Genomic DNA, 25,218 nt, shown 5'->3' with positions numbered 1-25,218 from the left:
CCACCAACTTAGCAAAATACATTTTTTTGAAGTATCGTTTACCAGAGGAATTTAAATACAATTTTTGTGTGTTTTTTTGTTTCAATGTGTAATATTATATTAAAAATACATGTTTTTCAAATTAATGTTCGGAGTACTTTGACAACGGTTTGTATTGCTTAAATGTTATATTTTCTCTAATCTTGCCAACGGGAATCATTAACGGTAAAATGGAGAGCAATAATCGAAGCTTATTAAGGACTTATATGGGTTTACGGGTTTCAAAATATCGATTTTTGAATGTTATATTAAATTCTACATCTCTAAAATGTTGTTCGAAATTTTCAATTTGATCCGAAAATAGTACAAACTTGTGCGCTCAAGGCTAGCTAGGCTAAGTGCGCCGTCTTTGAAGGCGTTTTTCTCGAAAACTATTCAACCAATCTTTATGAAATTTTACACAGGTCCCTTTTTATATGAGAAAAAAATTGTTGAGAAAGGCTGTTTTTTACCCAAGGAAACCCATGTAACCTCTTAAAAGCTAAAGCTTTCACGAGCATAAAATAATATGTCAACGATTTTCGACACCTGAAGAGGCGGTTGATGCGTTCCGAACGCATGTTTTGGAGACACCACAAACAGAGTGGCACAAATGCTTCGAGAATTGATTCAAACGCATGCAAAATGGAAGATATTTTTAAAAACAATGAAGCGATTTTCAGTGAATAATTTTTGCTTTTGTTCTCTAATACCGCAAAATCCTAGCAACTCTCTGTCTCTACGTTAAATTCAGTAATTACAAAAGCAAATCCTTTCTCTCGCTTTGAAATTTCACCCCGATCTTAAATTGGAAGCATTATTTTGTTCTTATGAGAGTGTTAATCAAAAATTACATAAAGTACAAATTTAGGAAGACATTAATAATATATTTAATTTATACATATAAATCATTATGCACGTAAATTTCAAAACTTCATTCATATCTATGCCGAACCATATGACGCCAGTGCTCGTTTGTCCATATTCTCCATTAAGATGACTACAAATATGCACATAAATATCTAATACACATCGCACAAGCTGCACTTACCTACTGTAACACTTTTTAAACCAGCAGGCGCCTTTGAAATAAACAGCACAATTTTCGGAACCGAGGTCATTATCCTGATCACGAGTGGTGAATTTCATACCCACATGCCATTTCAAGCTATCGCCAGCAGTGCCTGCATAAGTACCCAATATTTTAAGAGGATAGCCCTCCGACTCACTGCCGACTACAAATTCTGAGTAGCGCGAATAATAACTTTCACCACTATATCTCTCCAATTCAATATAGAGCTTATGCTGACAACTACTGGTGAGGGCATATAGTTTTTCCAAACCAATCCAATAGTTTTCGGCCAGCACCCCGAAACCGTTCTTATACTCCAGCCAATCTCTATAAAAGTCCACAGCATCACTGACACGTGGTTGTATAACCAACCAACCACCATAGTCCACCTACAGTATACGGCAAACGGTGTGACAATAAACTTCTCCAATGTTATATTGCAAACACCACTTCTGAAGCTCTCAGCTGCTGCTTCCAAACAGCCGACTTTCGAACTCTGAAATTTTACCTAAAATAGTAAGAATAATCTTTACTAATAATACATTGCAGTACCTCTGCTGTTTCTCAACCGATTGCAGTTTGGTTTCAATGAGAGATATTTGTGCCAAAATATCATCTTCCCGCTTTTGCACAGCATCCAATTTTTGAATGAACGTTTTAACGACATCTATTTGCACATCGCAATTATAGTCATAAATCGTGCTTGAATCTAGCGTTTCACCGCAAACGTTCTTAATGGGAAACCACAATATATAATGTAGTAACAGGAACAATATACAGCGGAGCATTTTGTTTTCTGCGACGTGCTCTAAGCGACTGTTTCGTTTAAGCTAAGCTGGCGTGCTCACAACTCTTTAATATTATCACCGTATTATACACGGACGGGTATTACCTACATCTGTGATAACCTCCGAACTTCTTTGTTATCAATTCCTGCTCACAGCAAATCAAACACATTCTTGTGAAACTCAGATCGTTGCTTTCGTTTGAAAATATTTCCAGTGTTCAGCAAAGTTCAGACTGTTTATCCTTTATGCTTATATTCGTCAAGGGTAGAACCAATAAATGAAAACGGGAAAAAATGAAAAAAAAACCGATTAGAAATGAAGCATAAGCGTAGTATATATCTCTTTTAATTTTTGATGAATATATCCGCATTTGAAATAGTGATTATTAATCGCTCATAAGGCAAGAAGTAGGATTATCACTCGAGTATAGTACTTGCATATGTTGTTGAGCTATTGAAAGCTATTTCGAAAGTGCATCATATATTGATTTTCAGCAAATTATACGTTCAATCAATTCCAAGAGTTGCTTATTATTTTTCGGGTCTCGAGAACAAAAACAGATTTTAATAATCGAAAATCGCTTTATTCTTTATCTATGTATATATTCTGCATTAAGATCTAAATATCTTTGTATGCGCTGGAACCAATTTTCGAAAATCTTTTCCCACTCAGATTGAGGTGTCTTCAAAACAAGCATTCTAAACACATCAACCGCCGCTTCACGTGTTGTAAAACGTTGACATCTTAGTTTATTTTTCATGTACGGGAAATAAAAGGAATCATTCGGTGCCAAGCCAGTACTAAGTATTGGTGAATGACTCATTAAATCGTTGTTTTAAGTGCACAAAAATGCATCGTTCCTTACTTGTTTAACATTTCTTTGGTCTAATCGACACCGGATTTGCCTTGAGCTATTGATAAATTGTGTAGGACCCAACGTAAACAATGTTTTTTATAGTCAAATGTTCATGCAATATTGAATGTATGCTAGATCTACTAATGCTTATAGTTGTCGTAATCACGTGATAGGTCACATGATGATCTTGCAATATCAGTTAAAGCGTCAATGGTTTCCGGAAGAACAACTGATTTTGGACGAACTTAACGGAATTCGTTTGGAGTGATCTACGACCTCGATTGAATTCACTATCCACTATATATACATATGTATAATTTAAAGAGTCTCTGACATTTCTATTCTAGGTGTTCTGGGTGTTACGAAATTTGTGTTGAACTTCATATACCCTTCTCAGGATTCAGGTTCTCTTTGATTGTTTTCAAATGTTTTTATCACTCAATCAAGCAAACATTTTCTACTAAAACTGCCTGCTGAGAATTTGCATAAAATTTCCAATTACATTCCTGGATTTTATTTATTTCTATTGCTCTTCATTTGTTTGCATATAATAATAAAGCCGTAAAACAATAAAAATAATATATGTGAAATATAACACACGTATGGGCCCCATGGTGAAACAAAGAAGTTCAAACTGCTCTACAATTAGTATGGAAGCAAGTTCGACTGTTCGGACGAATGCTCACCCGAAAATAATTTTCGCCGAAACTGAGGCCTATTTTCATGCAAAATTGAAATCTTAATACAAAACTTGTATCGAAAAGTTGGAGGATCGCTATAATGACACTTTGTATCACTCTTGAATGAAACTAAGTGTGTTAAATAAAAAAACGTATTTTGCGACCAAAAGAATTCGTGGTAGGCCGCGGAATTTTTATTTGTCCTGTTATGATTAAGAAAATTTATTAAGCAGTTATGTTATGACAAAATCTATGTAAAAGAATATGAGAAAAAATAACAAAACAAAAAAAACGTTAATTACTTTTTTATTTATAAACATTTTTTTATAATCCTGATAGGGACGATAACCATTCACATACTTTATAAGAATAAAAGAATTTGTATTTAAGATGATCCAAACATGAGAAATCGAGTCCGTCAGTGAAAAAACGCATCTCATTTATCCAGCTATTTCTCTGACAGATGTCATCAAAAAATTCCAAGAAATTTTGTTTATACACTGCACGGTAGACCAGTTGTGTTGTGGAACAAAAATTTAAAAAAAAATGTGAAAAAAGATATATAAAGATACGCCCCCAATTAATACCCAAAAATTGTCTATTCTCTTCCATGTCACAGTAAGCGTTTCCTTTAACTTCGATTATACTGAATTGCTATTGAGAACTCTCTTCCTTTTGCTACTTTCATTTGCTATATGAAATCATTTGAAAGCAAATTTTGTGCAAATTAAATTCAGCTGCCACCAAACACATTGGAACTCTAAGAATCTGCTCGTGTATGTATATCTGAACACATTATCCATTTGCTGTTACTTATAGTGCCCATACACGAGCAAAGTGCGTTCGATCGGTATGAATTCGTTTGCCCATATACGACACACAAAACCATTTTGCGTCCGTTCTTCACAGAGTTAACATGTGCGACAGGCAAGGGGAACATTTCTTGGAATTTATTTTTAATGTTGCATTTTTATCTATTTCATGGAATTTCGTTAATAAGTTATTCCAACTTTTATTTTTCTTACACTATGTATGTATATATATGAGCGCTTAGGCAAAAAGCGAAAACTTTGAAGCGTGATTTCTCGGTTTTTCATTTTTACGATTATTCTTAATTGGCGGGCAGGATAGAAAAAAAAACTAAACGTCGTATGGAATTAGGCCAAAGTTTATTATCATTGACATAAAATTATCTTATATTTAAACTAAAAAAAATATTAAGAAAAGTCAAGTTTTAACATATTTTTAAACAGCATAAAGTAAAATTCTTTTGATCAAAAACCTCTTCTTATTAAATTTTTAAAAAAATTTTAAATTTTACACTTTTTTTTGGAATTTTTTTAGTTTAACTAGAAGACGCATTATTACAAAATATGAATCTCTCTGAATCTCATCCTGGCCGCCGTCCGAAAAATGTACATGCGAGATGCATCACTTCCCAATGGCAGAATATCAAAGATTTCGTATCCAAAAAATTTGTGAAAGATGTTCAAATATATAACTATAAAGCCTAGAAATTTCGATTGAATCAATAATTTGTTTCCCTCCCAAAAAAATCCTCAAAAAAATCGATTTTTGAAGCCTCGAAAGCAGGCTCTCCCCTTAACTCTTGCCATTGTCCGCGATCTTCACTGTTCGGCGACGCGAGAGAAATGAGATTTTGTGCGCCGACAACGCCATACACGATAAACATGTTCGCGCACCGATCGTAAAAAATCAAACATTTTCGCGAACATTTACACGATAAACCGCAAGCGCACACATTTATCGAACGCACTTGTGTGCTCGTGTATGGGCGCTTTTACGCAAAAAAAATTAATCACGTATTTATAACTTATTCAATACGTACTCAGTACGCATTTGAATTGCTTTGCAGTAACTTTAGGAGAGGAGCTCACACATTTTTTATGTTTTCCATTTCGCTTGGACCAAAGCACCGTAATATTTCGTTTTGCTATTAAATTGTTTACAAACTCAAATTCTTTCATTTGCTTTTCTTCAGTTTGTAACGCTGGCAGAGATAATATCTTCATATTTATGCATTTTTAAATTTTTCGCTTGTACTCAAGTTCTTGTTACTCAACTTGTGTGTGTTTAGCTAGCGATTCGGCGAAGTATTGCGGAAAGAACCATTCAGAATCCTTCAACGGTAGTCGATTACACTTGAAATAGCGTCCTTGTTGTTAGCAATATAGGAAGGGGCCATGTGTAGAAGTTCATGAGAGTGAAGAAATGAAATGAAAATAATAAAACAGCCTTCAAGAAGCTGCAATCACAATAGACAGCCGAATGATTTTCTACTCGATTTGTACTCCTGCTCTCTGAGAACACTCATCAGCAACACGATATTCATATCATTAGCCTCAACCACCGTGCCTTTAGTTCCGCTTTCTCCAGACTGGATAAGGAAGCGAAACAAATGGATCTGGTAGTGAACAAGAACAAGACGAAGTATCTACTGCCATCAAACAAACAGTCATCGCACTTTCGACTTGGTTCCCACGTCACTGTTGACAGTCATCACTTTGAAGTCGTATATAATTTCGTCTGTCTTGGAACAAGCATTAACAGCAACTATAACGTCGGACTCGAAATTCAACACAGAACAACTCTTGCCAACAGGTGCTACTTCAGACTGAGTAAGAAATTGAGAAGTAAAGTCCTCTCTCGACGAACAAAGACCAAATTCTTAATGTCACTCATTTTTCTCGTCCTGCTATAAGGTGCAGAAGCATGTATGATTATGGTCGACTTGCTGTGCTAAACTCGGAATGTGCAGTAGTGGGAAGATATTCAGCAATTTAGTACAGCCGAAATTACTATGAAAAAAATTGCCTCCATACCTACACTAATGTTTGCTGTTGTATAAAGTACGCAGAATTTTAAAAATTATTGAAAGTCTCGCATTGCTTATACGCCCTGCTATCCTTCATAGGCGGTGTGTATATATGAGTAAATAGCTAATGACATTGTTTTTGTGTACGACCACTTTACCAGTTTTAAATTAAATTTTGTGAAATTCCATGGAATATTTGCACTGCAAAAACAATAACATGCTTTTCCCAATAAAAAACAATTCAATTAATGCACACACAATATTTTTATTTACATTTAAAATATGATATAATAAGTTATATTGCGCCTGATTTAAATGCCACACTTGATTTCATAATACACATTTTTGTAGGCTGCTACTTTGCCATATGAATACACATGTACAAATGTACACTTTGCAAGGCTGAAGCTTTTAAAAATGGTAAAAAAATTATAATAAAATAATAGGATGAAACCAACCGGAAAATAAAGACAATACAAGCAAAATGAAAGTAATAAATATTTGCGTGCGATATGTGATCGGGAAGTGCTAGAAGGGGTATGTTGAGTTTTAAATGTAAAAAAATTGTTTATCTAGATATTCGGCAAAATAAAAAGTATGGAAAAATTAACAATTTGTGGCATACAAAGTGTTGCAACTTTTTAATTAACACTTGTTTAACATAAACACGGAATTTATGTAAAAAACTAAAATAAACAAGTGTTTGGTTTTTATTTTTATGTTTAGAAATTTTTTAATAAGAAAATATGAAAATTCTTGCTTATTAAGATTTTATAACAAAAAACACCAACATTTCTTTTCATCCCTTGTGACGGCCGTTTCTTTAAAAGTTTTTTCGTAATTTTTTACATTTACTGAAATGAAACCTCACACAGCTCCCCAGTTTTAATTGTACGAGTATGTATATTAACAAAGCAAATTTCTAAGATTTTGATTTTTTTTAAGAAAAAATATTTTAGATATAAATGTAAATAAAAAATGGCGAGATTTATCGCTCAAATGGCATCCATGAAGGAAAAAAGTTGACGATCGGTGTTCATGAAACCAGCAAAGTGACTAACCCTAAGTCAACAACAAGTAATGAATAGCTAATTTCGGGTATAACCGAACATTATATACTCGTGCACCTTGATTAAATCCAGGCAGGTACCTTCACGTCTATAAAGCTTCTTAGTAATATAGGGTCGAGGGTGGGTTTTCAACTGTTTTAAGAAATCAAGAAGATTCAACCCTTTTGTAACACATGGAAATACTACTATCAGGAAAGGATTCTCTCTAAATTTTAATTGCATATTTCACATATTGGCCGATATTTTCTGTAAGAAGTCAACTATAAGCACTGGGTCCACATATTCAGTACCAAGGGGCTTGAACAGTTTTGGTTCGACTCTTCAGCATGTAACATAAAAAATGACTCGTACCAAATTTGATTGAAATCGGTTTTCCGATTAGTTTTCGAGATATGTGATTTCACGTAAAAGTGGGCGGTGCCACGCTCATCGTCCCATTTTGACCACGGCTCCATTAAAGGCTTCTCATGCCATCCCGGCATAGCCGGGAATGTCTCTGGCGTATTTAGCTATTTATTTGTCGAGCTTTTTGTAGTTTTTAAAAGTACCGCTATATTGGGAGTGAGCGGGGTTTTAATCCGATTTCATTTACTTTCACATTGTCGGTAGGAGTTTTTATGGTATTTGCGCTTAGCGAATTGGTTTGTGCGTTAGGAGATATGTACATACATGACACTTATTAGAAGGCGGGGCCACCCCATTTGAGCGTTTCTTCGCTGTGAACTTGACGCTTGAATTGATTTATAGATTGTACTAACAAGCCATATGATTGCCAATATTTTTCGATTCAACGCAGAAACTAACAACATGAAAACGATACACAATATTCGCTTTCCACAAACATCCCCTCCTCTACTAATTTCGCGATAAACGCCATTTTTCGATAACAAATGATTTCGTATTCACCTTGCAGCAAATTTATTACTATCATCTGTTGTAGCGATTCGGTGAAAAGACAGTTCCAGAATATTCGTATTTACCCGCCTAAAGTGCCATCATTAAAGAGCGTGCCAAGAAAGGCACTCAGCGGTGCGCGGAGCAGAAGTGAACGTAGCAAAGATAACAATGATAAAATATAGCAACGTAAGTGCAGCGCATGCAACATGACTTGATCGAGAGATAATATTATATAAGAGAAAGTGCATTTTAGCAAAATGGCTCAGTTTTCGAAAAGCAAGCAGAAAAAAATGTATAAGCTCTTATATAAAGCACTTATATAAGACACTTTCGTTGCAACTACTTACTTGCTGCCGCACAGCAAACATTATGCGTGCAAAAACAACAAAATACTTAACATGCTCGTAACCGACAACATATGCGTGATAGTGAATTTAGCTTCCATGCGCATAGTCTCAGCCCGGCATCAGTTGTTGCCTCTTCATTTGCTAGTACCTAAAATCCTGTAAACACTTGCACTTAGCTATATGGGTGCATGTGTGTGTGTAATATGTGCTATGCACATGCCATATTTCTGGAAATTTGTTTACCCGTGCCCTGGCAGCGCGTGGAGGGTGGATAAACATACTTGTAGCGGCATAATATTTAGAAGGCAGCAAGTGTTTGGCTAAGTCACTTAGAATTCATAGCTGTCAGTTGATAGAACTTTTGTTGCCGCGTAAGCCTGCGCTTGCTCACTTATTTGTATTATATACATATATTATCCATTTGCGGCGTGGCAAGGACGTTTCGAAGCCTGCCTTTTTGCCAGACCGCCGCCTCATGCCCGCTGTATGCGCTACCAACAGTTTGTAGTGTTATCCAATTGAAATGCACATCTTCACATCTGCATATAAGAATGGCAATTCGCCAACAATGACTTGCATAATTGCATATAATTAATAAAAATAACAATGGAACTGAAATTCTGGCAGTTTGCTGTAGAAGAATACGGAAAGTATTTCTACACATTACTTTTTCCTCATGTGACGGCGTCTTTTGTGCCATATAAATATGGGAGTGCAATAATTTTACCTTTGGCAGCCTCATATGCAACGACTCTCTTGCTTTTGGATTAAAAATATTTCAGTTTTTTTGGACTTATTGCAAACAAATATTTCTTAGCTCTGCCTTTAAGTAAAGCAACCGACTTTCTCTCAATCCATTGCAGTGTTTGCTTTTAAACCATGGTCCTTGATTCATTTTAAATTCACTACTTTTTACTTGCATGCTCGCCGGTTATTAAGTAGTAAGCTTAACTTGGAAGTAGAAATGGTGAACGTCTGTGTGGGGACCAAATACAACGTAGCGCATAAGACTTCGTTAGTAATTTTTTTGTGGCGACTTTTTCTCCACTACCGCAGCAATATTCACATAATGAATAAGAAAATTCAGGATTTATGCGACTTTATTTACTGCTACATGATTTAAAGTGAAAAGATGCAAAACGTTAAGGACAACTCCAAATAAAAGGAAAAAGCAGAAATCATGTGCTCAACCTATTTGCACATTTTTGCTTCTTCCACGCACAACAAAATAAGCCAATTTTAATACACTTCGAAACATTAAAGAAATGACTTATTTATTTCTATAAAAAATTCTTATCTTTGGGTAAGAGACGAGCTTTTCATCTTTCTTAATTTTTAAAGCTCATTGTAACATATCGACTCAAGGTGATTTGGTTTTTATTGTTGCTTTAGCTGGTTCTAAAAATATGCAAATCGCAATTTTATTGCGCAATAGTTGTATCAGAAAAAAAAATTACTGAGCTTCGCTTTAGAGAGCTTAACGATGAGATTTATTTACAATAATTTTTCATAAAATGTAATGCAAAGTGAACATACATGCGTATCTAATAGGGTGTGTCATTCTGAGGCAACCTTTTTTTTCAACTGAAAAACAGGCTAAAAACTTTCAAAAATGTGAAAAAAGTCACTCAAAAGATGAGCTCAATAATATTAAGATTCTATAATCGACTTCGACTACATGAAGATCGATTCCGAAAAACGCGATCGATTATGGTAAACTCGATTCGGACTAGAAAACTCGATTCTCGAGAATGTCAAGAATCGATTCTTAATCGAATCGAAGATTTCCATCCCATTTTACGGAAAACCATCGCGTGCACATATAATAACCTCCGCCTCCTATTAACATGCCTCATATCAAATCAACCATATGGAGTAAAGTCAGCCAGATGTTCGAAAATCCTTTTATCATTTATATAGAGGCTACCTCAAGTTTACGCTCAAATTGATCTATTTTAGGCACAAAGTTACACTTTTATGAGTAAAACACGCTCTGGAATTTTCATTGAGTTAACTCACATATTGGGCAATATATGCGGTACACAGTCACCCAGAAGTTCGAAAATCTGTAAATTAGGTATATGGTGGCTAGATAAATAGTAAATATTGAGGTTTTGCACTGTGACCTATGGTCTATTTTGCCCTCCTCTATACCACATATGGTTTCCAAAGTCCAGCATCCTGACAAATCCAGGAGCCTGCTGGGCGCGACTCAGGTGATGTTATCCTTGTCCATGTAGATGGAACCTAGAACATTTAGCCTGGTTCTGCAAGTTGCTGGGTACCCCAGAATCAGGTGTTCTGTGGTTTCCTGTTTCACATGGCAGAACCGACAGTTTGCCCAGGAGACTATGCTCATGTTGAACAAGTGCTTCCTGCGCCTGCAGTGCCCTGTTTAGGTCGCGACAAGAAGGCGGAATTAGTATATTGGGAGGTTGATTATTTCCATAAACCTTGCGAGGGTGTACCCTCCTAGAAGCAGCTTGGTATGGCGTATTCCTGCTGCCTGATGCCAGTTCTGTTCTCTCCCCTTTTTCTTTCCGTCTTTCAGAGCAGCTCCTTAAAAATGTGGGACCCCACTGCAATGGATAGTGTCTGGCCCCATCATAACGAGTGGAGTTCCTTTATAACAACACAAGTATTTCGTTTCACTTTAAATTTTTTTTTTTTTGGATGCATTTGTGCATTTTATTTTTTTGTGGAAATTTAGTGAAAATTTATATAATCATTCAATGATTCAAATATTTATTAATATCACAAATTTTACCAGAATTAGTTTTTCGTCAATTTCAACGATCTTTTCAGCTATCTGGGAAAAAAATATTAAACGTATTTTTTGGCCCTCCTTAATATATACTCATACATATGTAAATATAAATATCATAATAAGCACTCTAAGGATAAGCAGTTTCCACTGCAATGAATTTAAATAAAAACGAATCTCCTTCTCCGTTTGTGAGTGCTTAACGCTTATTAGCACTTCATAATGCAAATTATTCTTAGAGATTCCAACACTTCATTAGCACCAAATTGTTGCAAATTAAAGAATACTTAAGATATCTCTCTTACAAGTGTATGCCGGTAAGCTGTGCAAAGCAGAAATGTTTTCAAATGCAGCAAACAAGAAAGTCGAAAAAATATTCTTGCAAAAAGTTTCGTAATTAAAATCCTTTTCAAGTAATTGAAAGGTATTTAAATGCTCTTCCGGCCCCTTCACACATTTTGGCAAAGTAAATACATTACAACAAATACTTGAGCCATATTTGTTTATATGCTGAGCGTGTGTGTGTGTTAAATCTAAAAATGAACACACATGCAAGTATATGTTTATGGTTTTATGCTATTCGCAGTCACTTAAATGCTTTCATTCGCTCTGCTGCCACAGCTTCGACTTTAGATGCACACAGCTCCCAAACATCGGGTTGGAATTAACGAAATACTATTTGGCGTAAATATATGTATATATGTATGTATGTATGCCAAGTCTCATATACTGCTCTGAATATTTATGAATACATATATGTGAATAAATCGGGAGTCGGAAAGCCAAATATGCGCCTGTTAGAATAAATGCATTTTACGAGTGTCTGAATAAATCTACACGTACATACATATATGTATAATATAACGGCACAAAAATTCTTATTCAAGCGCACTAAAATTTGGGATTTACCCACACACGCAACGATTATTTGTAAGCGGAAACATTGGAATATTTAAGTGTTGAAATTGAAAAGCAAATATTATGCTAAAATAAATAAGGAAGCTTAAGCTCGTATCAAACATTCTATAATTAAGGAAAATAGTCGAGAACAGGCTATTATGACTAATAAATTGTCTTTAAATTTATTCACCACAACTCAAAAATTCACGATATGCTATGCAGTATAAAGTCAGTCGCAAGTTCGACAATTTGTTATATGTGGATAAATCAGGGATAGTGAAACTTACATTAACCTTTTTTTGATCAGGAATATATCCTTTCGGAATTTCATTAATTTAACTTAACTTTAACTTAACGAGTCGAGTAAGAACGCGTTTCATACCAAAAATATTCACCAAAATCAGTCGAACGAACTAACGAGGGATGTTGAATTCTCTCCATCTCTCTAAAACTTGTCTGACGAATTTCTAGCACCATATTTTTTAATATTTTCATTAGTTGAAGAGATCGAAGGTCGTCCAGATTGAGGCATGTCTTCAACGATCTCTCGACCGTCTTTGTACCACTCGTAGGCTTGTGTTTTTGATAAAACTGAATTACCGTAAGCCTTTTCCAACATTTGCAATGATTCTGCACACGAAAATTGGTTAGAGATACTAAATTTGAGACAAATTGTTTATCGATTATAAAAATCGCAAAGCACTACTGAGGTTTACCGACTTAAGCAGCTGCTGTAAACAAACTGCTTGACAGATCGCGCTCATATTTCGCATAGTAATCAAGGATAGTCTTACCTAAATTATTATACTCTATTATGCAAAATTCTGCCCGAGTACAAAAACAACAACTATGGCTATAGCCACATTTAATGGCAAGATGATGCGATTTTCTCCTAAAACACTGAATTAAATCTTCTTCATTTGAGGAATATCAGCACTAGATACTCGACTACGTTCTAAGTATTATTAAATTACCAAAAACAACTTAAAAACTAACAGGATCAGCGAACAATGGTGTAATATTAAAAGGAAGACATTGCAGCACAGCATGTTGCAAGCATGTCACCAGCAGTAAAGTTGACGCAGAACTTCAGCACTGTGTGGCAGCTAAGTAACACAAGTAAGGGGACTATGTCAGAAATAAAAGAAGAATTCAAGAATAATGCAATAAGTGGAAAGTCAGTTAGCAGGAACTGCCTGCGTCGTTGGCGTTGCACGAATGCCTCTGGAATGCCTGACAGCATTACCGAGCAGCATGTTACGCAGTAAAGTGAAAAGTATTTGAGGAAAAATGTGGAAGGCAAGCAGCGCGCTGTTGCCGATGACATTAGGGTAAACTTATGCTATTATATGTGCGCCTAATGGCTAAATTGAAAATTTATGAAGATAATTTCAGCATAATTTCACATCAAGATGCAGTAAGTGCATTACAAAATTTACATAAGTGCGGGTGGGTACGAGACGGCTTGCAGCACTGTGGCATTTTTAAATTTTATTTTTATTTTTTTACTTTAATGCAGTTAATTGTCTGTAAAAATATATTTTATTCGTGCAGTTTTTTTCGAATTTTAATGCAATCACTTTTTGAAGAAAGCGGCAAATTTCAATTTTTTTGAAATTCACAAATGGATGTAGCACGTGAAGAGCATTAATAATATTTAACTTTAGTAACAAAACTGATAGAGATATGTCGAGAAATATTATCATGTCACCAATTTGATTAATTTTCTTCTAAACGCCACTATTTTCCCTTGACTTTTAGTTTAGATGTGTCCTAAACTTACTCAGTAGCAATACATTCAATAACTTCTAATTTGTTTTCTCGCTTGTAGCAACAAATAAATGCAAAATGTGCCTGTGATATACAAACAGGAATTGAACTTTTATTTTTCCCTATTTTTTATATATTTTTATCTCACAATTTTTTCTTTATACTCCACCAGCTGCAGCTTTTTTATTAAACTATATATAGACATAATAAATAAGTTTGTCCATATATAAATATATGTGTATATATATTTTTAAATTCGCCTCGGAAAACTTATTCATAATTTATGTACATATTTTATTTGCTTAAGTTATTTATGCAAATTCAATTCACACAAAGTTGGCGCAAACGCAGTCCCCACGCACTTAACGGGTGATGTACTTTCGTCAATTGGCTTTTTTTGACAGACCATGTGAGAATCGTGTCAAGCTGTTATGTTATTTTTGTTCAGCATTGTTTGGCAATTCATCGTGGAAGGACTTACGCCTGAACAACGTTTACAAATCATGAGGCCTAGCATTTATTTTTGAATAATATTCGACCAGATAGAACACGTCTAGCATGCAGTGAGGAAAATGTAGCAGCAATAGCAGAGAGTGTACACGAAGTCCGTGGGAGTCGATTCGGCGTATGGAACGACTTTGAGCATATTAGGTCGAGATCTTAAATTGAAAGCGTACAAAATACCTTCCCAAGCGACATTGCTTCGCTCTATTGTTTTTTAAAAAGTTCCGAGAGGATTCGACGTTTTCGTGATAAATTTTGTTCAACGATGAGACCCATTTCTGGCTCAATAGGTATGTAAATAAGCAAAGTTTACGCATTAGTTATGAAAAGTAACCTGAAGAGATTCAAAAGTTGCTATTTAACCTAGAAAAACTAACGGTTTAATGTGGCTTGTAGGTCAGTAGAATCACCGGTCCATATTTCTTTAAAAATGATGCCGATGAGAACGTAACCGGCAATGGTGACCGTAGCGCGCCATGTTTACCGAATATTTGAAGTCTGAAATTGAAACTTGTGATCTCTGCGAATCACACACATCTCATCAATCACTGGTTTTATTGAGAGAAGAATTCGGTGCACAAATAATGCCATGTTTAAGGCCGGTCGATTAATCAAAAAGATCGTGTGGTATCACATCTTTTCCTATGGGGATACGTTAGGTCTAAAGTCTATGTTGACAATCTCGATTCAAGCCTTGGCGCAAAACATCACGCATGTCATTCGCCAGTTACCAGTCGACATGCGCCAACGATAGAAAATTGGACTCAACGGATAGATCTGAGACGTGCCCGCGGCCAACATTTAAAGGAGAAAACCTTCAAAAAAATAACTAAAAAAGAATGTAATTTCGAATGATAATAAAAATTCCCATTAAATTTGAAGTTTCTGTGTTTTTCTTTAAAAAATTGTGGAGCCTCGAAATGGCTCACCCTTTATATGTACACATTGGTTTTTGCGTACATTGTACATTGCGTATTTAAAAAATTACAATAATTTTATTGACATACGATAAAAATTGTGTGTGGGTATTTGTGCAATGCTCAGAAGCTTTAAATTCCGTTGTAAGTGCTGTGTGTGGATGTGAATTTCATTTGTAAATTGCGCCGTGAATTTTGTTTGCAGTGCCTCATTGGAAAATGTCAACAAAAAAATAGGAAAAGTTTAAAATGCTTTAAATTTATGAGCTACCATTTAATATTAAGGTGAATAAAATATTTAATTCTTAGCACCTAATACTTATCTCAACATCCGAAAAGCTTTTGGTGAGTATGTAATAACTAAGGAAACCTGCCCAAAACGGTTTCCACGATTTAAAAGTAGTTATTTGGCATGGAAGAAAAACAACGTTCTACTCGGAGAAAAGGGTTTGAAAATGAAGAACTAGAAGCATTACTCGATGAATGTTGAGCCCAAAAAGTGCTCGCAGAATCTTTGACTATCGTTTCAAAATGTTTAAAAGTTATCGGATATGATCAGTGGCAAGGAAATTGGTTGTTATATTAATGAACTGAGGCCAAGAGATATTGATACACCATATCGCATGCCAGAAATGTTGTTTTAGCGCTGCATTGGTTTGTGACTCGGACTTGTGAAAAATTAATCGACTACTACAATAAATGCAAAAAATCGTATGCGAAACCTGGCCAATCAGGCAAATCAAAGCTGAGTATCTATGACACTAAATTAATGCTATGTACATGTGTTTGGTTGTATCAGATGTGTTCTATTAGGAGCTTATAAAAGAAATTCAGAAAACTGAAATTCGCGACTAGCAATTCTCTCATGAGACAAAAATTTTCCAACATAACAACGCTCGGCTTCATGTTTCAAACCGGTTTAAAAACTATTTGGTAAACAGCGAAGTTTGAAGTCATTTTGTTTAGTAAATTTGAGAAGCTGAAAATTTTCGTATGCACAGTTATCACTGTTATAAATATTAGTTTAATCATATTAAGACAATAAAGAATATGAATTCTTAAAAATCAGTTCTCAACAAAAAAGAGTCCAAAGGCAAATATTTGAAAACAACATAAAGCATTTATAGGTTGACAAAACTTTGATCGCAATTAACCATAACATTGCAACAGTTTTGAGAACTTGTGGCTAGCACGCTTAATCCAGTACATACGCAAGCTGCTGCAATGAAACGCAACGGAAATAAAACATTGGGCAGCATTTCCTGCTGCTGCTGACATTCATTGTCACTTTGTACGCAAGTGAGAAGCCTGACGCTGCCAAGTAGGCCTAGAGACGCAATAGCCTCAAACGGCACTCAACTAAAGTGAACTCGCACGAAATAGGCAACAAAAATGAAAAAACAAAAAACGCAACACATAAAATACAATGAAGCGAGGCGACACATTCAAGTGGAAGCGTTTAGATACAAGCGTTTACTTTTTTGCACTTTTACTTGCAAATTGTGCTACATAACGGCATACTACTAGGGGGGCTGTTTAGTGCAACGCTCCGAGTATTGTTTGGGGCCAGTTCAGAGAAGAAAGTTTTGCCATACAACCGAACACACGCACACACATACACTCAATAGTGTATGAAAGCAACGAATACACACAGGCAGACAGACCGACTGCTGCGCTCGTCCACCGTTGGCGATAACTGAAAATGTCTGCTGTTGGAAATCTGGGTCGAAACGCTCAAGCAGCACGTCTGTGTGTCATCACTTTATAGTACTGTTATTTTTATAGTTTTCCATGTTGATGTTTTTAATTTGCACTTTTTTCTATTTTTTGTTGTCTGTTTTATTTACTTGCCTCCGCTGCGTCACCGGCCGCAGTGGAAGTGCCAGCGTCAGCGCCAAACTGCCGCAATGATATCCACTCGAGCGTGGGTATGTGTGTGGTCGAGCGCTCGACTTTCAGTGCATATGTTCGTTCGGGTAGATGTGTTGATAAATGAAAATGTTTACTTGCATTTAGTTGTGCACATTAAACACAGCACAGTAGTGCTGTGCTTGTTTGTTTGTATGTGTGTGTGTGTGTGTGTGAGCACTCACAGGCATGCATATGCGCGCACACACGTGTACTCCGCACGGAATTCACTCAAAGTGTGTCACCAACTGCTTGTTTGCCAGTGCCGTTTGAAGGTATGAAAGTTCCTATACAAGAACGTGTGTGTATTTGTGCTTGTATTGGTACCAACATAGTTGTGAGGTTTCGTTGAGATTCCTGTCCGTTTTTTAACAAGAGTGTGTGTGTTTGCGCTCATGAATATAAATTCGACTAAATTAAATGTAACATTGTAGTTGTATCTACCGCCAGTTTGGCTGTTTTTCGTACACATTCACTCGCGTGTTCAACATAAATGTGGTTAAGTGCTTTTATGGCATAGCCTCGTAGTTGCGCCCTTGCGCCCCACAATATGCGCGTTTTTAGAAATGCAAATTGCTAAAGAAAACATGAGAAGCACAAGTGGAAAGGCACGCCGAATAGGTCAAGAGTTCCGGAGATTCACAACTAAAAGTAACAGCGAATTGTATTAGCATGCATATTTACTCATGTTCATGAGAGCTGATATTTAATTCATTTGGCAACCTACGGTTATAATAAAGAAAACTAATACAAACCATAAAAGAAAATAAATTTGCAACAAGCGCTAATATTGTTTTTTATATATTCGGTTTACAAATTTATATTAGAAGATATTCGTTTTCTCAAAACCGGAAGTAAGAAGCAAAGTGAAAAAATTCTCGAAATAAAAATGGAGGCTCTCGAAATAAAAATTGAGGCAGCCCAACACATTTGGGTCTGATATGTAAGACATGACTGTCAAAAAATATTGGGTAGTCGAAAAAGTCTTTTCGTATTTTTTCAATAGATGTCGTTACAACCGTACATCTCCAGTACTACCAATCACATTGTGTCACAACATATAGTGTTGGAGAGGTTTTTTTTTTTTTTTTTTTTTTTTTTTTTCAATGCCATTGTAACTAGTTAGTTTTGCTTAATGTATAATAAAAAATAATTAATGGTGCTCTGCGTATAATTGCAGAGAATCTGGTTACTGTATATTGGAGAGGTGAGATTTTGAGAGCTTCGTTTAAACAAAAAAAGATTAATTCGGGAAAGTTGAAAAAAAGTTACAGCTATTCAAAAATGAATGAAAATAATGATGAAATTCGCTTTACTTTGAAATTTTTGTATAAAAAAGGGAAGAATGCCACCGAGCCACCAATGAAATTTGTGAAGTTTACGGACACGATGTTGTATCAGCTCGTCTAGACTAACAATGGTGCGCGTGCTTCCGTTCTGAAAATTTCGATGTGAAAGATGCAACTCACGCTAGTCGATCTATCGTTGAAAAAGTCGGTGAACTTATGGAAAAGATTGACAAGGACTGTCATATAAGCAGCTTTGACATCGCCAAGGATCTTAGCATTCGTCACCAAATGGGTTTGAATCATTTAAAAGAAGCTGGCTGCAAAAAGAAGCTCAATGTTTGGGTACCACATGAAATGCATATATGAGAAAAATTTAAGGGACCGTACTAACATCTGCGATTCTTTACTGAAACGAAATGAAATCGAACCGTTTCTGAAGCGAATGGTAAGAGGAGACGAAAAGTGGATCAAATATGACAATAATGTCTGAAAGAGATCACAGTTCAAGCGTGATGAAGCTCAACAAATGGTTGCAAAACCAGGATTGGCGACTCTAAAGGTTATGCTGAAATCGGGATTTGAAAGGAATCATCCACTATGAGACACTTCAGCCTAGTCGAACGGTTTCCTCTACATTTTACTGTCAACAAAAGATGAGATTGAAGCAAGCAATCGAAAAAATTGCCACAACTGATCAACAGAAGGGGATTCGTCTTCCATCAGGACAACGCTAGACCACACTCATCTTTGATGACTCGGCAAAAACTGGGAGAGCTTGGCTGAGAAATTTTGATGAATCCACCATATAGCCCTGACCTTGCACCATCGGAGTACGATTTGTTTCGGTCAATGCTGAGCTCTGTTAACGTAATAAAGTTGGCTTAAAGAGAAGCCTGTGAAAATTACTTGTCGCAGTTTTTCGCCGAGAAACCAGAAATGTTTTACACTGATGGAATAATGTGTCTAGCGGAAAAATGGCGAAAAGTGGTCGACCAAAGTGGTACATATTTGGCTCATTAAACTTCATTATAAATATAAAAAAATTAGCAAGTTGAAGTTTGATTAGATATACGAAAAAACTTTTCCGACTACCAATATTTTATTAGATTTTTTTATCGTATTTTTCGTATATATTTCTTTCAAATATTTGTAATCGAAAAAACCCTTCGTCCAAATTTTTAAGAATTGTACCTCAAAGACGTGTGTACAATTTCATAAAGATCAGTTGAGTAGTTCTCGAAAAGTCTTGCCAACCGACTTCAAAAACACTGTTTCGAGAGAAACGCGTTTAAAGACGGCGCACTTAGTCGCGCTAGATTCGAGCGCACAAGTTCTCAAGACTTTATCTCCGAAACTATTACTCCGATCTACTTGAAAATTTAGACAATATTCTAGAGGTGTTGTAAGATTTGATAAGATACTAAAAAAAATCGATTTTTTGATATCCATAAACCCTTGTAAGTCCATAAGCAGAATCACATAAAAAAATTAGCGGAAAAAGTCCCTTTGAACAATCAACTTCAAAAACAATAGGATTGGAATACGAAGTACATAGCGTTTCATTTATTTACTTGCTGAAACCGAACGCTGAGCACAATTGCTTCTGCCCCACATACAACACAGCAGAAAGTGAAGCATAGAAAAAATCACAAAGAAGATAAATAAACAGAAAATGTGAGAGGAAGCTTATGTAAAACCGAATTTCGGTGGATTGAGGTGAACTTAAACAAACACTGTTGAAAAATGGCACAGAAGAATAGTAACAAATGGAAAAGTAAGCAAATGCGTTAGCTTTTCGTGACCTTGCACACAGTGCGCTAGGAGAAGGAAGAACAAATATTTACTTCAACCAAAATGGTGAAGTGAAGTATTGGCTCGAGTCCACTTTTGGCAAATTAAAATAAGCAAATGGAGACGTTTTTATGAATATTCAAGAGTGTTAAGTCAAGTAGGTGAATTTTTTCGAAAAAAAAAAATACTAAATTGGCAGCCGGGGACTCCAGTCTGTGTCTAACATTGCTGTTCTACAGAGACATGCTACTAACATTTTAATATTTAATGCAGTAATGTTGAAGGCAGTCGCTTTTTAATTGCTCAGCAAAGAAAATAAATATTTAAATGGCAGGCGGTACGCAGCGCAATTAAAGAGTCAGGACAAATTAATAGAAGTCAACTGAGGCTAATCATTTCCACGTGAATGTACAGAAAAAAATATTGTAAATACGGCTCTTTATACACTTAGAAAAGCAGTTAAAAGGCAATTAACAGCAGCTGTAGACTTCACAAACACTTTATTCCTTGATGAATATATGTATGTATATTATTGGAATTTTGATATATATATATATATATATACATATATATGGTGTATATATATTTTTTTCAAAGAACACAACTTTTAATAGATAGCTGAGAGAGCTCTTAATTATGTCAACTAATGTTCCCAATAATCTACTAGCTTCACAATGGCATCAGCTTATTCTATCTGAATTTTTCTCAAGTGACCTTGCAGTAGTTGGTTTTGCTTCAAAAGCACTACATGCTAATATTAGCGTTAGCCGTGCACTCATGCTATAAAGCTAAAGAACTAAAGATGATTCAGTAGCATTTTTAGTTGTCATCACACATGATCTTCTTCCCACACAATTAATTGCCATACTTTGCCAACTGCCTGTGAATAGCCCTTGGAGCACACGTGCGTATAAGTAACCTTTCTGAAACAATCAAATCGGGTAGCGTACACTTGCGTTTGCTAATAGTCTCCCATGCGGTGAACAAATTCAATTTACACTCCATAAAATAATCCTTACAACACGATTTTAAGCACTTTATCTGCAAAGTACACAACAACAAACTGTTCAAACAGCACCTTTAATGCCTATAAAGCCAAGCACAACTTAAATGCTGATATGCAAATCGTCAACAAAACCCATAAAATACTTTCAATTAATGCCCAAACACCGCTTCATAGAAGAATTTTGATGTGGATAACACTTGAATGCTGTGCGCTTATTCCAAGCAGGTAAATGGCTGACATGGAAATACTGGCATGAGCATGCAGATGTATATTCGTGTGTAAATTTTAGGACAGTTGGCAAAGTTGGTTGACGATTATGAGATTTGAGTACAAGAAAAGGTGCGTCGTTATGTGCTGTGCCGAAGATGTGTCTACATTGGCCAACAGGTATGCGCTGTTAATGAAGGGCATGGCGAATGAACTGCTGGACTGTAAATTAATTATTTTTTAATAGCAAAGTTTAATGGCACGCCAGGTGCGACATTTTGATGGTGTGCATAGAAAACTTGGTAAGTGGATTGAGTACGAAATGCAAGATACGAGTAATAATTGCTTATCGTTTTGAGTTAGGGGGTTCCTCAACAATATGACGGCGCTCCGGACTAGACGCCTCTGCGAAAGCAGGGGAAGCGATAGTTGAGTCGGTTTTTACATTTCGCGTAGCACAAGGGCGTCCCCTCTTCTTTTGAGTAGAACAGGAAAACACAGGCGTAGCGCTTAGGAGCTCAGTTACGACATCCATCTGGAATTTTATAAGTGACACATGCTTGGCGTTTAAATTAACGATTTTGAGATGTCCCCGATAGAGGAGCAAGGAATACTGTGCCTAGGCTCCATTGAAATTTTTTCATGTACCACTTATTGGAGCGTTGTTTCGCATTTCAAAACGATCCCCTGCCAAGCTTTTTCAAGTCTGACTCAGACTTCAGTTCATTGTGTGTAAGCTCGCTCTAGACTCTAACTAACAAGCCTTATGTACCTGTATGTATACATGCTCGTACAAATTAGATCTCCCTTATTTGTACTTCTTACCTTTATCTGCGAAGGTTTGAATTATTCTCATTTAGTTGATAACAATTATGATCAATGCGAACGAAATGAAATATTTATGTTCAGCATTTAATCAAGCCTACGCAGAATACCAAGCATAAATGCGAAGTGCCCGTGAAGGCACAAAACCATGCTTTTGTTTCTTGTTAAGAGTAAATTTTCCGCGAAGTATATGCATATCATAAATATGAGTCAACAATAAAAACAAAACCTGCTTCATATTATTTTCAGCCACCACTCTAGGACTATTCTATCAACCCTTAGGCCAAAAGCTGTCAGTGTGGCGTTTCAATGAGTTCTGCGTAAGAAATACAAGCTTTTACGCTCAATTTTGTTTTGTGTTTTTTTTTACTGGTTTTACTTTCAAATCTGTTTTTACTTTTTCGCATTTAACCGAAACTTTACTACTTTGTGGCTGCGTGCTGTGCGTCAGGACACATATACTGCAGGCCGCCTTTAAACGTAGCCTTGGTCAGCTGTCGGATGTTGGTGTGAATATAATAAAAGCGCAAGGGTTGTGGTCTTAATGCAGTAGTACGCAGAATTATTTGTTTGTTTTTCTGTAAGCCATTTGCGGTTGACCTGAAAAAGAACGTCGAGTGTCTGAAAATTACTCTCGGCTGGTCAGCTGGTCAGCTGTTCGAATTTGGCAAGGCAAACATTTGGCACATATATAAATAGCAGAAAGAGCATTAATAAAGGCAATCAGGCTGAAAAGTTAAATCATGATTTATATTAAGGACTTCACACGGATTACTTATGTACACGCGGCTGAAATTATGGCTGCGGTCGTCATTGACAGGTTTGAAAAGCCATCAAGAAGTCAATCGGCTTTATGCTTTCAATGCGGATTGTTATTAATAAAATAGGATATTGCACACGAATTATGTGTATTTATGATGATCTTTTTTTTTAATATTTTATATATTGCATATATTTGAAAAAAATTCATTAATTTTAATTTAAGGGGCTATACCAATGTGACGCAAGAGAAATTATGCGATTTTCGTGAGTTTTTTTTAAGAGAAAATACGCGCGTGAATATTTCGAACTTCACTGAACGTAATATGGTATATTTTCAGCTATAGTTTAAGATTTTTTTTACAAAAATGTTGAAAAATAACGAAGTTATAGGCTGTCTTAGGAGGTGCCACAAAAAAAGTGCCCCAACTGCTGGCATGGTTCAGGCCGAATGAGTAGCTGAAACAAAAAAATTGAGTTATTTATTTATTTAACAAAAAAGAAATTTTGAAAAATGTCGTTTCGAGGAAAACGCGTTTAAATTTTTACTTATATGTGTTTGCACCTCTGAGCGGCCATTCTTTAGCACGCTGCCATCCAAAAACTATTCAAAATACGATCTTCCCGATTTCAGGATATTTATGAAAATATAGCTATCGAAAAAGCAAAAAAAAATTTTTTTTTTTTTAAAGTGTCACACTGGTATAGCCCCTAAAGTTTAATCAGGATTTATGTTTTGTATTGACTCTACTTAGCTTGTATCAAAAAATAAACTGCAACTGTATACACTCTTCAATTTCACACTGCATTTTTTCCTTTATTCAGCAATATTTGCAATTTATGCTGGCACCAAATACAAAAAATGCATTTTCTTCTTTTACAGAGACCAAGACAATATGTGGAGATGTGCCGCCTCACTATTGGGAAACACCTTATTCTCAGCCCTACTTTGACAACTCGTCGAGACGTGAAGTGACAGCGACAGTGGGCCAGGCGGCGCTGTTGCATTGTCGCGTGCGCAATTTAGGCGATAGAGCGGTAAGTTGCCTACTTTTAGGGGCTCAACACAAATAAAAATCATTCAAGTTCTTCGCATAGAAAATACACTAAGGGAAAAAAATTTAATTTCTACGCCTACAAAAGAGCTGGAAATTGTTTACCAGGAAACACAAAAAAAGACACTTTCCCTTGAAATCGCATCCAATACTCTATATAAATGCATATGCACGCATACTTATGCGGTCTACGTTCATTACATTTCACGAAAAATTTCATAATGGAACTCTGTTTTTAATTTCAAGGTAAAGTCTCTCCACAATTTGTAGTAATTGCACTACTCGCACGTAATTCGCCAAACACCAACTGCGAAGTAGATAAGCGAAAGAAATATTTAAACTGCGAAAGCAAAGGCGCGAGAACAAAGCACATTACAAACAATGAAAACGGAAGTGCCCAACAGGAAAGAACGAGACACAAAAGAAATAAGCAACAGCACGAAAATGCACGTAGATGTGTAATTAAATATATTGTGGCCGCCAACATAATTGTCTATCTGTAAATGCAAGCTGCAGGCGCAAAACAGCATTGCAGCGAGTTATACTGCGCGCCGACAGAAAACTGTGGCAACGCTACAACCGCCCTAGCACGCACAAACCGCCACCAACAGAGGGATAACTACATTTTATTGTTATCTTTAAATTTCGTCGGCACAACACAATAGGCTGCAGTGAAAATGAAGCACAAATAAATACGTGTAAAGAAGCGAACAAACCGAAAGTATGCCCTGCGGTATTTGCCTCAGGCTTTCGCTTAAATGCGAGCGTGTGTGCGATTTACACTCAAGCATTATCCAAAGCACTTGCAGTGGCAGGCTTATGAAGCCTCAGCTACTGCTTGCACAAGTGCCCAAAACAATTGCGGCCCGACAGCACTTGCAACCACATACACATATGTTGATATGTAGATATGTGTATAAAGTGGGCTTTGTGTTTGTGTACAAACTTATTACTTTTAT

The 25,218-nt window shown here is 36.0% G+C and overlaps 1 protein-coding gene across 1 annotated transcript in view; it reads left to right on the top strand.

The window, feature by feature from the left end:
• Nucleotides 1–25,218, top strand: part of LOC126767839 (uncharacterized) — a 74,956-nt gene that overhangs the window by 28,032 nt on the left and 21,706 nt on the right. Inside the window, exon 3 of the mRNA XM_050485512.1 lies at nt 24,088–24,242. Coding sequence (XP_050341469.1) covers nt 24,088–24,242 — 155 coding nt within the window. The remainder of the gene's footprint in view (nt 1–24,087; nt 24,243–25,218) is intronic.

This window comes from Bactrocera neohumeralis, chromosome 2 (genome assembly GCF_024586455.1).
Source record: "Bactrocera neohumeralis isolate Rockhampton chromosome 2, APGP_CSIRO_Bneo_wtdbg2-racon-allhic-juicebox.fasta_v2, whole genome shotgun sequence".
NCBI classification, from domain to species: Eukaryota; Metazoa; Arthropoda; class Insecta; order Diptera; family Tephritidae; genus Bactrocera; species Bactrocera neohumeralis.
This window is presented reverse-complemented; position numbering and strand designations above follow the sequence as displayed.